The 14029-nt window shown below is 39.7% G+C and overlaps 2 protein-coding genes across 2 annotated transcripts in view; one reads left to right on the forward strand and one right to left on the reverse strand.

The window, feature by feature from the left end:
• Positions 1-14029, reverse strand: part of LOC126094905 (centrosomal protein of 135 kDa) — a 402349-nt gene that overhangs the window by 213228 nt on the left and 175092 nt on the right. The gene's annotated exons all lie outside the window — the stretch shown is intronic.
• The window catches only part of LOC126094906 (uncharacterized), a 122109-nt gene that overhangs the window by 76762 nt on the left and 31318 nt on the right, over positions 1-14029 (forward strand). The window contains exon 4 of the mRNA XM_049909545.1: positions 3583-3914. Within this exon, the coding sequence (XP_049765502.1) occupies positions 3583-3914 (332 nt within the window). The remainder of the gene's footprint in view (positions 1-3582; positions 3915-14029) is intronic.

A 14029-nucleotide genomic window follows, 5' to 3' on the forward strand; every position in this document is an offset into this window, starting at 1 on the left:
AGAGGGTTCATCGAACCACCTTCACAATAATTCAGTTATTCCACTCTCATACAGCACATGGAAAAAACGGTCACCTATCTCTTTCCATGTGAGTTCTGATTTCTCTTATTTTATTCTGATCATGGTCATTTCTCCCTACATAGTTCGGCATCAACAAAATATTTTCACATTCAGAGGAGAAATTAGGTGATTGAAATTTCTTGAGAAGATCTTGTCCCAACGAGAAACATCTTTGGTTCAATGATGTCCACCCCAAATCCTGTATCCTGTCCTTGACACTCTCTTCCGCATTTCCCGATAGTACAAAATGTGCTGCCCTTCTTTGAACATTCTCAATGAACTCTGTTAGGCCTATCTGATAACGATCCCACACCATACAGCAATACTTCAAAACGAGGGTGGACAAGCTTAGCGTAGGCAGTTTCTTGATTAGATCTGTTGCATTTTCTAGGTGTTCTACTCGTACAATGCAGTCTTTGGTTTGCCCTTCCCAGCAACATTTTCTATGTGTTGCTTCCAATTTAAGTTATTTGTAATTGTCATTCTTAGGTATTTAGTTGAATTCAAAGCTTTTAGACTTGACTGAGTTATCATGTAACTGGAGTTTAACAATTCCATTTAGTACTCATGTGGATGACCTCTCATTTTTCATAACACACAGATGTCTTCTCTAAATTGTTTTGCAATCAATTTTTACCTTCTGATGACTTTACTAGACAATAAACAACAGCATCACCTGCAACCAATCGAAGATGGCTGCTCAGATTGTCTCCTAAATTGTTTATATAGATAAGAAACAACAGAGGGCACACAAAACTACCCTGGGGAACGCCACAAATCACTTCTATTTTACTCTACGAGTTCCTGTCACTTACTATGAACTGTGACCTCTTTGAGAGGAAATCATGAACCCAGTCACGCAACTGAGACAACATTCCATGAGCATGCAAATTGATTGCAAGCTGCTTCTGATGTATAGTGCCAAAAAGCCTTCTGGTAATCTAGAAATACAGAATCAATTTGAAATCCTTTGTCAATAGCACTCAACATTTTGTGTGAGCAAAGAGCTACTTGTGTTTCACAAGAACGATGTTTTCCAAATCCATGTTGGCTATACATCAACAGACCATTCTTTTCGGGGTAATTCATAATGGCTATAGACAACATATTTTCCAAAATCCTACTACATATTGACATTAACAATATGGGCCTATAATTTAGTGGATTACTCCAATTGCCTTTCTTGAATATTGGTGTGGCCTTCCAGTCTTTCAGTAGGGGTCATTTGTTGAGTGACGGGTTGGATATGATTGTTAAGTATGGAGCTATTGCAATAGCATACTCTGAAAGGAACCTAATTGATATACAGTTTGGACTGGAAGACTTGCTTTTATTAAGGAGGATATCTACGTCTAAGTTACTCATGTTGGCAGCTGTTCTTGATTCAAATTATGGAGTACTTACTTCACCTTCTTTGGTGAAGGAATTTTGGAAAACCATGTTTAGTATCTCTGATTTAGCAAGACTGCCATCAATACTATTCCCATTGCTGTCATGCAGAGAAGGCACTGGCTGTGTCTCATCGCAACATACTTTGCATACGCCCAGTATCTTACTGGATTTTCTGCCAGGTTTCGAGACAAAGTTTCATTGTGCAAACTATTATAAGCATATCTCACTGAAGTCCGTGCTAAAGTTTGAGCTTCTGTAAAAGATTACCAATCTCATGTGTTTTGCACTTCTTTCCATTTGGTATGCTTTTTTGTTGTTTCTGAAACAGTGTTTTGACCTGTATTGTGTACCATGAGAGGATTAGCTCCATCTTTTGTCAGTTTACTTGGTATAAATCTCACAATTGCTGCCAATATTATTTCTACGAATTTAAGCCACATCTGGTCTACACTTACATTGTTAATTTTTTAAGGAAAGGAGACTGTCTCTCAGGAAGGCATCAAGAGAATTTTTATCTGCTGTTTTGAATAGATATATTTTTCATTTATTTTTGGTGGATTTTGGAGTCATTGTATTCAGTCTCACTATGACAACTCTGTGTTCACTAATCCCTGCATCAGTTTTGATGCCCATTATTAGCTCAGAATCATTTGTTACTAAGAAACCAAGTGTGTTTTCACAACCTTTCACTATCTGAATGGGCTCATGAACCAAGTATTCGAAATAATTTTCAGAGAATACATTTAGCGCAGTTTCGGATGATGTTTTATGCATACCGCTGGATTTAAACATGTATTTTCACCAACATGTCAAGGGTAAACTGAAGTCACCATCAACTATTATTGCACGAGTCGGTTACGCATTGAAAATTAGACTCAAGTTTTCAGCAACTGAATCATCTCAGTTGGGAGGTCGGTAAAAGGATCCAATTATTATTTTAGTCTGGTTGCCAACAATGACCTCTGCCCATACCTACACACAGGAATTATCTTCTTCAATTTTGCCACAAGATAAATTATTTCTGACAGCAACAAATATGCCACCACTAACTGAATTTAGCCCACCCTTTCTGATAACTTCCATCAAACAGGAATCTTGATTTTGATTGTGCATATTGTTCATTAAACTAACAGGTGACAAAGAACTATGGTAATACCATAGATTATGTGAACAGTGACAGTAACTGTTTTATTTCTTTGGGCAATATTATTATTAAAATTTCACCACAGCATTTATAAGCATGTGCTTATAACTGGTGCATACGTAACTTTTCAGTGGTGGATGTGGTTTTTAGGCACTTTTCCCACATTCCACTAGGGGAATACCATGCTGGTACCCAAGTCACCACAGTTATACGATTTGCAAACATTTAGAAAACTTTTGCTCATTTCCACATGAATAACACTACACACAGACGGTCAGAAGAAAAAGAGCAAGACTCAACTTTTCAATGCTACCATATTCCTCTTGGGCTACTGAAATTTTTAATAAAATATAAATACATCTATGACACCTATCACAGAGCACCTACATTTTATCTACAATAAAATGACTTTTCTGTTTTTAGACACTGAGAATGATAACATATTTGATCTTCCTGAAATCATTCCACAAACAAGTTAGAATTCTTTCATTAAAAAACGCTCTGTATCCGCACAATCATTCTGCACAGTACCAGCATGAGACATAAAAATTTAAGAAAGTAGTTTAAGAGTATAACTGCAATATTAGAACCTTTTTTCCATCTCTTACATTTTTCTTTTAAGTAAAAAAAAAAAAAAAGTCCTGTTCTACTTTACTGTTTTTACGACTATTTATAGGTTATGGTCATTATTTGTAATTAATGTTAGCTCAAATAATATGCACAATGAGTTTTTAACAACTTCTGTGTCCAACTACCATATCCCTTGTCTCATTTTGCATTTGGGAAGTCATCCTTGTTGTAGACAGCCGAGATAAACAGGACAAGACGATATAACTTTGATCTAAATATGACACAATTATTACTGTTTATGTGTGTGATTACTAAGTAGAATAGCAAGAAAAATATTTGTGTTAGGAATAAGTTTTGAGGTTCCCGTTTTCATCCAGTGCTGCGTAACTTTACTTACAATGTGTAACATATTCCAGGGACATCGGAGAGTGTATCGCTGTTGCAACATGCCCTCTAGGGCAAGCAGTGTGGCTCCCTTCTGGCCAGTGCTACAAGCTGCAGCAACCTCCAGCCAGAGGACCTTGTGCCTGGGGCGAACTACTCCAGCAGGATGCTGAGAACCCAGCTCTGGCAAAGTGTGGCTGTAAACCTCAAACCCTTGGTTATCACAGACAGACAAGGTCTTGCCATCAGTTGTTCACCAAAGGTCCTTGTATGGAGGGCCATATCCTCCTTCCTGATGGAAAATGTGGTTGTCACAAGGGTCTGCAGCAGTATCATGCTCCTACACAAACCTGCCACACGTTAGGTGAGTCATACTGTGAACAGCCTTCGGTCAATTTTATCTGTATATTTACGTTTTCAGTCTTATTGTTTTTGCCTGTCTCATCATTATTGCTAAACCAGACTGGAGATACCTGATCTGTTTGAACTTTTTAACTGATTGTCAAAGTATTCTCTGTGCTATTATGGTATCTGTTGCCAAAATCAATCTAGCACTGAGTGACATAAAACACTGAACAGTAATACTTAAACTGCCACATGTTACTGTGACAACTATATCCAACTGCCATTTGGAATGCTACTCAACCTGTGGAGGATTGTATTTGTGTGTTCCATTTTCTAACACTTTTTGTCCTAAATTGTGAACAAGCACTATGGAAAACCAATCCCCTAACGATATTGCTGCATACTCACAACATCATTAGTAGTCTTACACCATGAACTGCTGCCTTGACATAATTATGAGGCATGGGTTGAAGTGACGGAAAGCGCAGCACGACCTGTTCCCGCGAAGCGGCCTGCAAACAACAACCCAACGGAAAGGATGGACACGACCAACGAAGGACAGAAAGAACAACAACAAGATCAAAACAACGGAGTCACAAGGAAACCTAACAACCATGTCCACTTGTACACAGAACAAGAAAGTAAGAAAGCTATCTAACGCGGGGCGATGTGTCCCGAGAGGTATGCAAGATTAGACTCACTGGTTGAGTGAGAGGAAGGCGCTTAAATACTCTACTGCTGGAACCACGTGTTCCACTGTGGTGCCCTCACACTAAATGCAGGCCAGGAGGCGCGCGCCACCACAGCTTACAGCGTGATGGTGTAGAGACCTCTAAGGGTCTTCAACGTCCATGACGTCTGGCGGGAAATCAAATTCCACGGTGTGCAGTACCAGACACACCTATAATTGCCAATGTTAAGACGTCCTCATATCATATGGAAAAATGTTCCAGTAACATAGTTAAAAGTATGTGAGGATTGTGAAAACAACACTCACTAATTCAGCAAATGAGTAATACATGAGAACTGTGGATGCAGAAAATTAATGCCTTTAATTTTTTGAGCAGGTGTCACATAATCAATCCTACGATGATTGGATAACGTCCAACAAAAGTTTCATAGATCTCTCAAGGTGCAGCCTCATGTTGCTATTTCCTATTTACCAGAAAGACTACAAGGAAATTTGTGGTATTGAAATGTGCAGCATCAAACTAAAACAAAATTTTCTGATAAAGATAACAATCTGACTAGTAGAACGTAACAGGTTCCACCAGCTGGCAGATGAAATTTTATGATTCACCAAGTGGAACAGAAAAAGTTGCATATTTTTTGGTGCATCTTAACACACTAGACACAACAATACAAAAAAATCATTTTAAAAATTATCAAGTGACAAATACAAGAAGAAATTTGCAAAAAGTAAACAATTGTTTTAAAGTTGTGGTTACACTAAGTAATCACTGGGACATACAGTTTTCAGCCGCCCATCATTTCACAAGACAGATTTGAAAGAAATTTTGAATTTTTCTCAGAGACAATCCCACATCTCAAAACTTTAATGAACTCATAATGCTAAAAACAAATTATAGTCTTACATAAAAAGCAAAATGGGCCTAAACTTTAGTAAATTTTTATCAAAAGTACATACAGCTCCAGTGGTTTCATTTCAAAACCAGTCATAACATCAGCAGTATAAACTCAGATTTACACTACAGTAACTTAAGATATACTTACTTTCACTGTTAATGAGCTCTTTAGTATGTAGCACAATTTCCGTGCCGACTGTTGCTCTGAGCGCTGTATGTGAGTGGTACAATGCACTACATTTGTATAAGTTTCTCAGTGTTCCACTAGATGTTTCTGTCCTGCAATAGCATCTGTTGTATCTCATGAACAGCACTGCACTTAAAAAATACACTCCTGGAAATGGAAAAAAGAACACATTGACACCGGTGTGTCAGACCCACCATACTTGCTCCGGACACTGCGAGAGGGCTGTACAAGCAATGACCACAAGCACGGCACAGCGGACACACCAGGAACCGCGGTGCTGGCCGTCGAATGGCGCTAGCTGCGCAGCATTTGTGCACCGCCGCCGTCAGTGTCAGCCAGTTTGCCGTGGCATACGGAGCTCCATCGCAGTCTTTAACACTGGTAGCATGCCGCGACAGCGTGGACGTGAACCGTATGTGCAGTTGACGGACTTTGAGCGAGGGCGTATAGTGGGCATGCGGGAGGCCGGGTGGACGTACCGCCGAATTGCTCAACACGTGGGGCGTGAGGTCTCCACAGTACATCGATGTTGTCGCCAGTGGTCGGCGGAAGGTGCACGTGCCCGTCGACCTGGGACCGGACCGCAGCGACGCACGGATGCACGCCAAGACCGTAGGATCCTACGCAGTGCCGTAGGGGACCGCACCGCCACTTCCCAGCAAATTAGGGACACTGTTGCGCTCCTGGGGTATCGGCGAGGACCATTCGCAACCGTCTCCATGAAGCTGGGCTACGGTCCCGCACACCGTTAGGCCGTCTTCCGCTCACGCCCCAACATCGTGCAGCCCGCCTCCAGTGGTGTCGCGACAGGCGTGAATGGAGGGACGAATGGAGACGTGTCGTCTTCAGCGATGAGAGTCGCTTCTGCCTTGGTGCCAATGATGGTCGTATGCGTGTTTGGCGCCGTGCAGGTGGGCGCCACAATCAGGACTGCATACGACCGAGGCACACAGGACCAACACCCAGCATCATGGTGTGGGGAGCGATCTCCTACACTGGCCGTAGACCACTGGTGATCGTCGAGGGGACACTGAATAGTGCACGGTACATCCAAACCGTCATCGAACCCATCGTTCTACCATTCCTAGACCGGCAAGGGAACTTGCTGTTCCAACAGGACAATGCACGTCCGCATGTATCCCGTGCCACCCAACGTGCTCTAGAAGGTGTAAGTCAACTACCCTGGCCAGCAAGATCTCCGGATCTGTCCCCCATTGAGCATGTTTGGGACTGGATGAAGCGTCGTCTCACGCGGTCTGCACGTCCAGCACGAACGCTGGTCCAACTGAGGCGCCAGGTGGAAACGGCATGGCAAGCCGTTCCACAGGACTACATGCAGCATCTCTACAATCGTCTCCATGGGAGAACAGCAGCCTGCATTGCTGCGAAAGGTGGATATACACTGTACTAGTGCCGACATTGTGCATGCTCTGTTGCCTGTGGTTCTGTCAGTGTGATCATGTGATGTATCTGACCCCAGGAATGTGTCAATAAAGTTTCCCCTTCCTCGGACAATGAATTCACGGTGTTCTTATTTCAATTTCCAGGAGTGTATAATGGTTTCAGGCAGAAACCACTGGCACTCAAAAAGTTAAATCACTCCATATTCAAATTCTATAATGGTATTAAAAAAAACATAACAAACTACTTTTCCTTGTTTTATTTGACTGGAAAGGCATGGATTCCAGAGTCTTACTGGTCATTACCATCTAGTCTCACTCATCTTTGTCTCTTATTTATTATTTGTTAAGTTATACCAATGAAAATACATTGTCATGGTCTTCAGTCTGAAGACTGGTTTGATGCAGCTCTTCACACTACTTTCTGCTGAGCAAGCTTCTTTGGCTCTGCATAACTACTGCAATATCACAACTTACATCCATTTCAACCTACTTATTGCAGTCATGCTTTGGCCTTCTCCTACACTTTTTAACCCCCCGCCCCCTTCCTCCTAACAGCTTCCACTATGCCAAAATGATGATGCATAAAGATGTATTCTAGCTACACTTTCATTCTTTCCATCAAGTTATGTGGTACATTTATTCTCTCCCAAATTTGAAACTGTATCTCCTCATTAGCTACTCAATTCACCCATCTTCTTCTGTAGCACCACATCGGGAAAGCTTAGATTCTTTCCTTTTCTGAACTATATAACAACCACATTTCACTTCTGTGCAAGGCAACACTTCTGACAAATACCTTCAGGAAAGGCTTCCTAACATTTAAATTTATGCTCTATGATGGTAAATTTTCTTTTTCAGAAACACTTTTCTTGCTATTCAGTAACTACTTTTAGTGTATAATTTTATAATCTATCCCAGTTTCATCTAGTTAGTTCCCACTGCTCTTGCTTTACTTTTGTTGATGTTTATCTTATAACCACTTGTCAAGACAGTGTCCATTTCATCCAGTTGCTCTTGCAAACCCCTTGCAGTCTCCGATGGAAACAAAATGTTATCATCAAATCTCGATGTTTTTATTTCTTCTGCCTGATTTCTAATTTCCTCTGCAAATTTCTCCTTGATTTACATTATTTATTATTATTATTATTATTTCTTTACTTTCTCAGACGTTAAGTCTGGTTAAAAATGGAAAGTGACACAGACCTTGATCAGGCGTCACTTCCTTTTAACTGTATGATATATGTTATATTGCATTTAGGAACTTTCGGGTAATAGAACATGTATCAATAATTACGTATTTCTGTAGTTGTATATATAAGTTTGGATGTAGCTGTATTGCATTGATGTACTGGTGGATATTGTGTGGTATGACTCCTGTAGTTGATAGTATAATTGCTATAATGTCAACTTTATGCTGATGCCACATGTCCTTGACTTCCTCAGCCAGTTGGATGTATTTTTCAATTTTTTTCTCCTGTTTTCTTCTGTATATTTGTTGTATTGGGTATGGATATTTCGATTAGTTGTGTTAATTTCTTCTTTTTATTGGTGAGTATGATGTCAGGTTTGTTATGTGGTGTTGTTTTATCTGTTATAATGGTTCTGTTCCAGTATAATTTGTATTCATCATTCTCCAGTACACTTTGTGGTGCGTACTTGTATGTGGGAACGTGTTGTTTTATTAGTTTATGTTTTATGGCAAGTTGTTGATGTATTATTTTTGCTACATTGTCATGTCTTCTGGGGTATTCTGTATTTGCTAGTATTGTACATCCACTTGTGATGTGATCTACTGTTTCTATTTGTTGTTTGCAAAGTCTGCATTTATCTGTTGTGGTATTGGGATCTTTAATAATATGCTTGCTGTAATATCTGGTGTTTATTGTTTGATCCTGTATTGCAATCATGAATCCTTCTGTCTCACTGTATATATTGCCTTTTCTTAGCCATGTGTTGGATGGGTCTTGATCGATGTGTGGCTGTGTTAGATGATACGGGTGCTTGCCATGTAGTGTTTTCTTTTTCCAATTTACTTTCTCCGTATATGTTGATGTTACGTGATCTAAAGGGTTGTAGAAGTGGTTATGAAGTTGCAGTGCTGTAGCCGATGTATTTATATGAGTGATTGCTTTGTGTATTTTGCTAGTTTCTGCTCGTTCTATAAAGAATTTTCTTAAATTGTCTACCTGTCCATAATGTAGGTTTTTTATGTCGATAAATCCCCTTCCTCCTTCCTTTCTGCTTAATGTGAATCTTTCTGTTGCTGAATGTATGTGATGTATTCTATATTTGTGGCATTGTGATCGTGAAGTGTATTGAGTGCTTCTAGGTCTGTGTTACTCCATTTCACTACTCCAAATGAGTAGGTCAATATTTGTATAGCATACGTATTTATAGATTTTGTCTTGTTTCTTGCTGTCAATTCTGTTTTCAGTATTTTTGTTAGTCTTTGTCTATATTTTTCCTTTTAGTTCTTCTTTAATATTTGTATTATCTATTCCTATTTTTGGTCTGTATCCTACATATATATAGGCATCCGTTTTTTCCATCGCTCACATTTGTCTGTTCCAAAAGCCATATTTATATCATTGCTGAATATTTCTGTTATCTTTAGTAATTGGTTGAGTAGTTGATTTGTTGCTGCCAGTAGTTTTAGATCATCCATGTATAACAAATGTGTGCTTTTGTGTTGGCGTGTTCCAGTAATAATATATCCATAATTTGTATTATTTAGCATGTTGGATAGTGGGTTCAGAGCAAGGCAGAACAAGAAAGGACTTAATGAGTCTCCTTAGTATATTCCACACTTAATCTGTATTGACTGTGATATGATATTATTTGAATTTGTTTGGATATTAAGTGTGGTTTTCCAATTTTTCATTACTATGTTTAGGAACTGTATCAATTTAGGACCTACTTTATATATTTCCAACATTTGTAGTAACCATGAGTGGAGTACACTATCAAAAGCTTTTTGATAATCAATGTATGCGTAGTGTAGCGACCTTTGTTTAGTTTTAGCTTGGTATGTCACCTCGGCATCTACTATCAGTTGCTCTTTACATCCTCGTGCTCCTTTGCAGCAGCCTTTTTGTTCTTCATTTATAATTTTGTTCTGTGTTGTATGTGCCATTAATTTCTGTGTAATGACTGAAGTTAATATGTTGTATATTGTTGGTACGCATGTTATGGGGTGATATTTTGCTGGGTCTGCTTCAACTTTAGGTTTCAGATAAGTTATTCCTTGTGTAAGTGTATCAGGGACTGTGTATGGGTCTGCAATGTAACTGTTAAATAATTTAGTTAGATGTGAATGTGTTGAGGTGAACTTCTTTAGCCAGAAATTTGCTATTTTATCTTTTCCAGCGGCTTTCCAATTGTGCGTAGAATTAATTGCTTGAGTGGCTTCATGTAGCAAAATTATCGCTTCAGGTATTTGTGGTATCATCTTGTGTGTGTGTGTATGTGTGTGTGTGTGTGTGTGTGTGTGTGTGTGTGTGTGTGTTTCTGCTTGTATCCACCGTACATGTCTGTTATGTTGTACCAGGTTTGACCATATGTTGCTCCAGAAGTGTTCCATGTCTGTTATGTTTGGTGGATTGTCTATTTTAATGTGTGTGTTATCTATTGTCTGGTAAAATTTCTTTTGGTTTGTGTTGAATGTTTGGTTTTGTTTCCTTCTATTTTCACTTTTTTTGTATCTTCCAAGTCATTTGGCCAATGCTTGTAATTTCTGCTTCTTTTCATCTATTGCTATATCGCATCTTGTTGTGAGATTTTACCTAACCTCTTTTGTTTTTGTCTGGTATTTCATTTCTTATAAATTGTGTTAGCTGTCCGATGTCTTTTCTCAGTTTTTCTATTCTGATCTGTAGCCTGTGTTGCAGTGCTGGTTTTGTGGGTTTCTTCTGTGTGTTAGTTGATTGTGATATCTGCCTGTTGTGTATATTTAGTGTAGTGAGTGCTCCTATACAGGGTGTTACAAAAAGGTACGGCCAAACTTTCAGGAAACATTCCTCACACACAAATAAAGGAAAGATGTTATGTGGACATGTGTCCGGAAATGCTTAATTTCCACGTTAGAGCTCATTTTAGTTTCGTCAGTATGTACTGTACTTCCTCGATTCACCGCCAGTTGGCCCAATTGAAGGAAGGTAATGTTGACTTCGGTGCTTATGTTGACATGCGACTCATTGCTCTACAGTACTAGCATCAAGCACATCAATACGTAGCATCAACAGGTTAGTGTTCATCACGAACGTGGTTTTGCAGTCAGTGCAATGTTTACAAATGCGGAGTTGGAAAATGCCCATTTGATGTATGGATTAGCATGGAGCAATAGCCGTGGCGCGGTACGTTTGTATCGAGACAGATTTCCAGAATGAAGGTGTCCCGACAGGAAGACGTTTGAAGCAATTGATCGGCATCTTAGGGAGCACGGAACATTCCAGCCTATGACTCGCGACTGGGGAAGACCTACAACGACGAGGACACCTGCAATGGATGAGGCAATTCTTCGGGCAATTGATGATAACCCTAATGTCAGTGTCAGAGAAGTTGCTGCTGTACAAGGTAATGTTGACCATGTCACTGTATGGAGAGTGCTACAGGGAGAACCAGTTGTTTCTGTACCATGCACAGTGTGTGCAGGCACTATCAGCAGCTGATTGGCCTCCACGGGACACTTCTGCGAATGGTTCATCCAACAATGTGTCAATCCTCATTTCAGTGCAAATGCTCTCTTTACGGACGAGGCTTTATTCCAACATGATCAAATTATAAATTTTCACAATCAACATGCGTGGGCTGATGAGAATCCGCACGCAATTGTGCAATCACGTCATCAACACAGATTTTCTGAGAACGTTTGGGCAGGCATTGTTGGTGATGTCTTGACTGGGCCCCATTTTCATCCACCTACGCTCAATGGAGCACGTTATCACGATTTCATATGGGATACTCTATCTGTGCTGCTAGAACATGTGCCTTTACAAGTACGACACAACATGTAGTTCGTACACGATGGAGCTCCTGCACATTTCAGTTGAAGTGTTCGTACGCTTCTCAACAACAGATTCGGTGACCGATTGATTGGTAGAGGAGGCCCAATTCCATGGCCTCCACGATCTCCTGACCTCAAACCTCTTCACTTTCATTTATGGGGGCATTTGAAAGCTCTTGTCTACGCAACCCCGGTACCAAATGTAGAGACTCTTCGTGCTCGTATTGTGGATGGCTGTGATACAATACGCCATTCTCCAGGGCTGCATCAGTGCATCAGGGATTCCATGCGACGGAGAGTGGATGCATGTATCCTCACTAACGGAGGACATTTTGAACATTTCCTGTAACAAGGTGTTTGAAGTCACGCTGGTACGTTCTGTTGCTGTGTGTTTCCATTCCATGATTAATGTGATTTGAAGAAAAGTAATAAAAAGAGCTCTAACATGGAAAGTAAGCATTTCCGGACACATGTCCACATAACATATTTTCTTTCTTTGTGTGTGAGGAATGTTCCCTGAAAGTTTGGCCGTGCCTTTTTGTAACACCCTGTATAAACCAGTAATTGTAACTCTTCCATAGTTGTATTTTCATTTATATTGTTGTGTATGATTGTGTTGATAATTGTTATTGTTGTTTCGACTTGTGGGTTATTTGGTGGTCTATGCAAGAATGGTCTAATGTCTGTATTTGTGTCTTTGTATTCTATATATGTTAGGTGAAATTTTTATGCTATATCTAACATGTGTCACTTCGTGTTCTATTTGTGCTTGTTCTGGTGGCTGTCTTAAGATTTCGTTTTCTTCTGATTGTTTAATTGATGCGTGTTGTTCTTTGTCTGTTTGCTCTGGGATGTTCGAGTCCATTACTGTGTTTTCTTCTTCTTCTGATTGCACATTATTTTGTTCCAGTATTTGTTGTACTTGTTGTTTGATGTTTTCTAATTCTGACTGGGGTATCCTGTTATTTTTTATTATTACATGGATCTGATCAGCTAGTTGTTGTTCTGTTAAAAATTTTATTATTATCTCACAGCAGTTGATGTCACCGTATGTTCTTATAGGTGTCCTCCTGCATATACACCTGTAAGAACACATGGTGACATGAACTGCCAAGAGTCTGTTGAATTGTAATGAAAATGCACTGAAGATGGCTATTTACAGCCAAAATCTTGATTTGCGAGCATAATCAAAACTAATGGGATGCAACTAACTGCTGTGTGCCTCTCCTCCTGTACCATCTATGGGCGCTGTTCACAACAGTTCCTGATGGAATCAAAATTGGTTAACATCAGGGGTAGGCTACAATCCTCACTCCCTTCTTCTCAATTACTGCTTTCCTTTTATGCTCTATGACGCTTAACTGCATGTAGTATATAACATTTTGCTCTTTGTATTTTATCCATGATACCGTCAAAATTTCATACAGAGTATTCCAGTCTACACTGGCAAAAACATTCTCTTGTTATTATTGTTTGTTTGTGTACTTTCCATTTCTCTTCTAAGTCAAGTCTTAGGGTCAGTACTGCTTTGCATGTTCCTTAATTTCTCCAGAACCAACACATACCAGATGGAATAGTTTTGCCATGGCTGTATCTCCCGAGGACTGCAGCTACTGGGAGATATCATCTATACTATGTGTCTTGTTTTGACTTTGGTCTCGAAAGTGCTCTGTCAAATTCTTCTCACAGGTCATCATTTCCTCTTCCCTTTCTATAATAGCATCTTCTAGTGCATTTCCCTTGCACAGCCCTTCTATATATTCCTTCCACTTTTTACGTTTGCCTTCTTTGCTTACCATTGTCTTGCCATCTGAGCACTTAATATTTATATCGATGCTTCTCTTTTCTCCAAAGGCCTTTCTTATTTTCCTGTATTAGAACCTATCTTTCATTTGGTCATCCATGTTTCTATAGTTTTGCATTTCTCTACTAGCTTTGTCACTTTGCAATTTCTGT

Source organism: Schistocerca cancellata, chromosome 8 (assembly GCF_023864275.1).
Source record: "Schistocerca cancellata isolate TAMUIC-IGC-003103 chromosome 8, iqSchCanc2.1, whole genome shotgun sequence".
Lineage (NCBI taxonomy): Eukaryota > Metazoa > Arthropoda > Insecta > Orthoptera > Acrididae > Schistocerca > Schistocerca cancellata.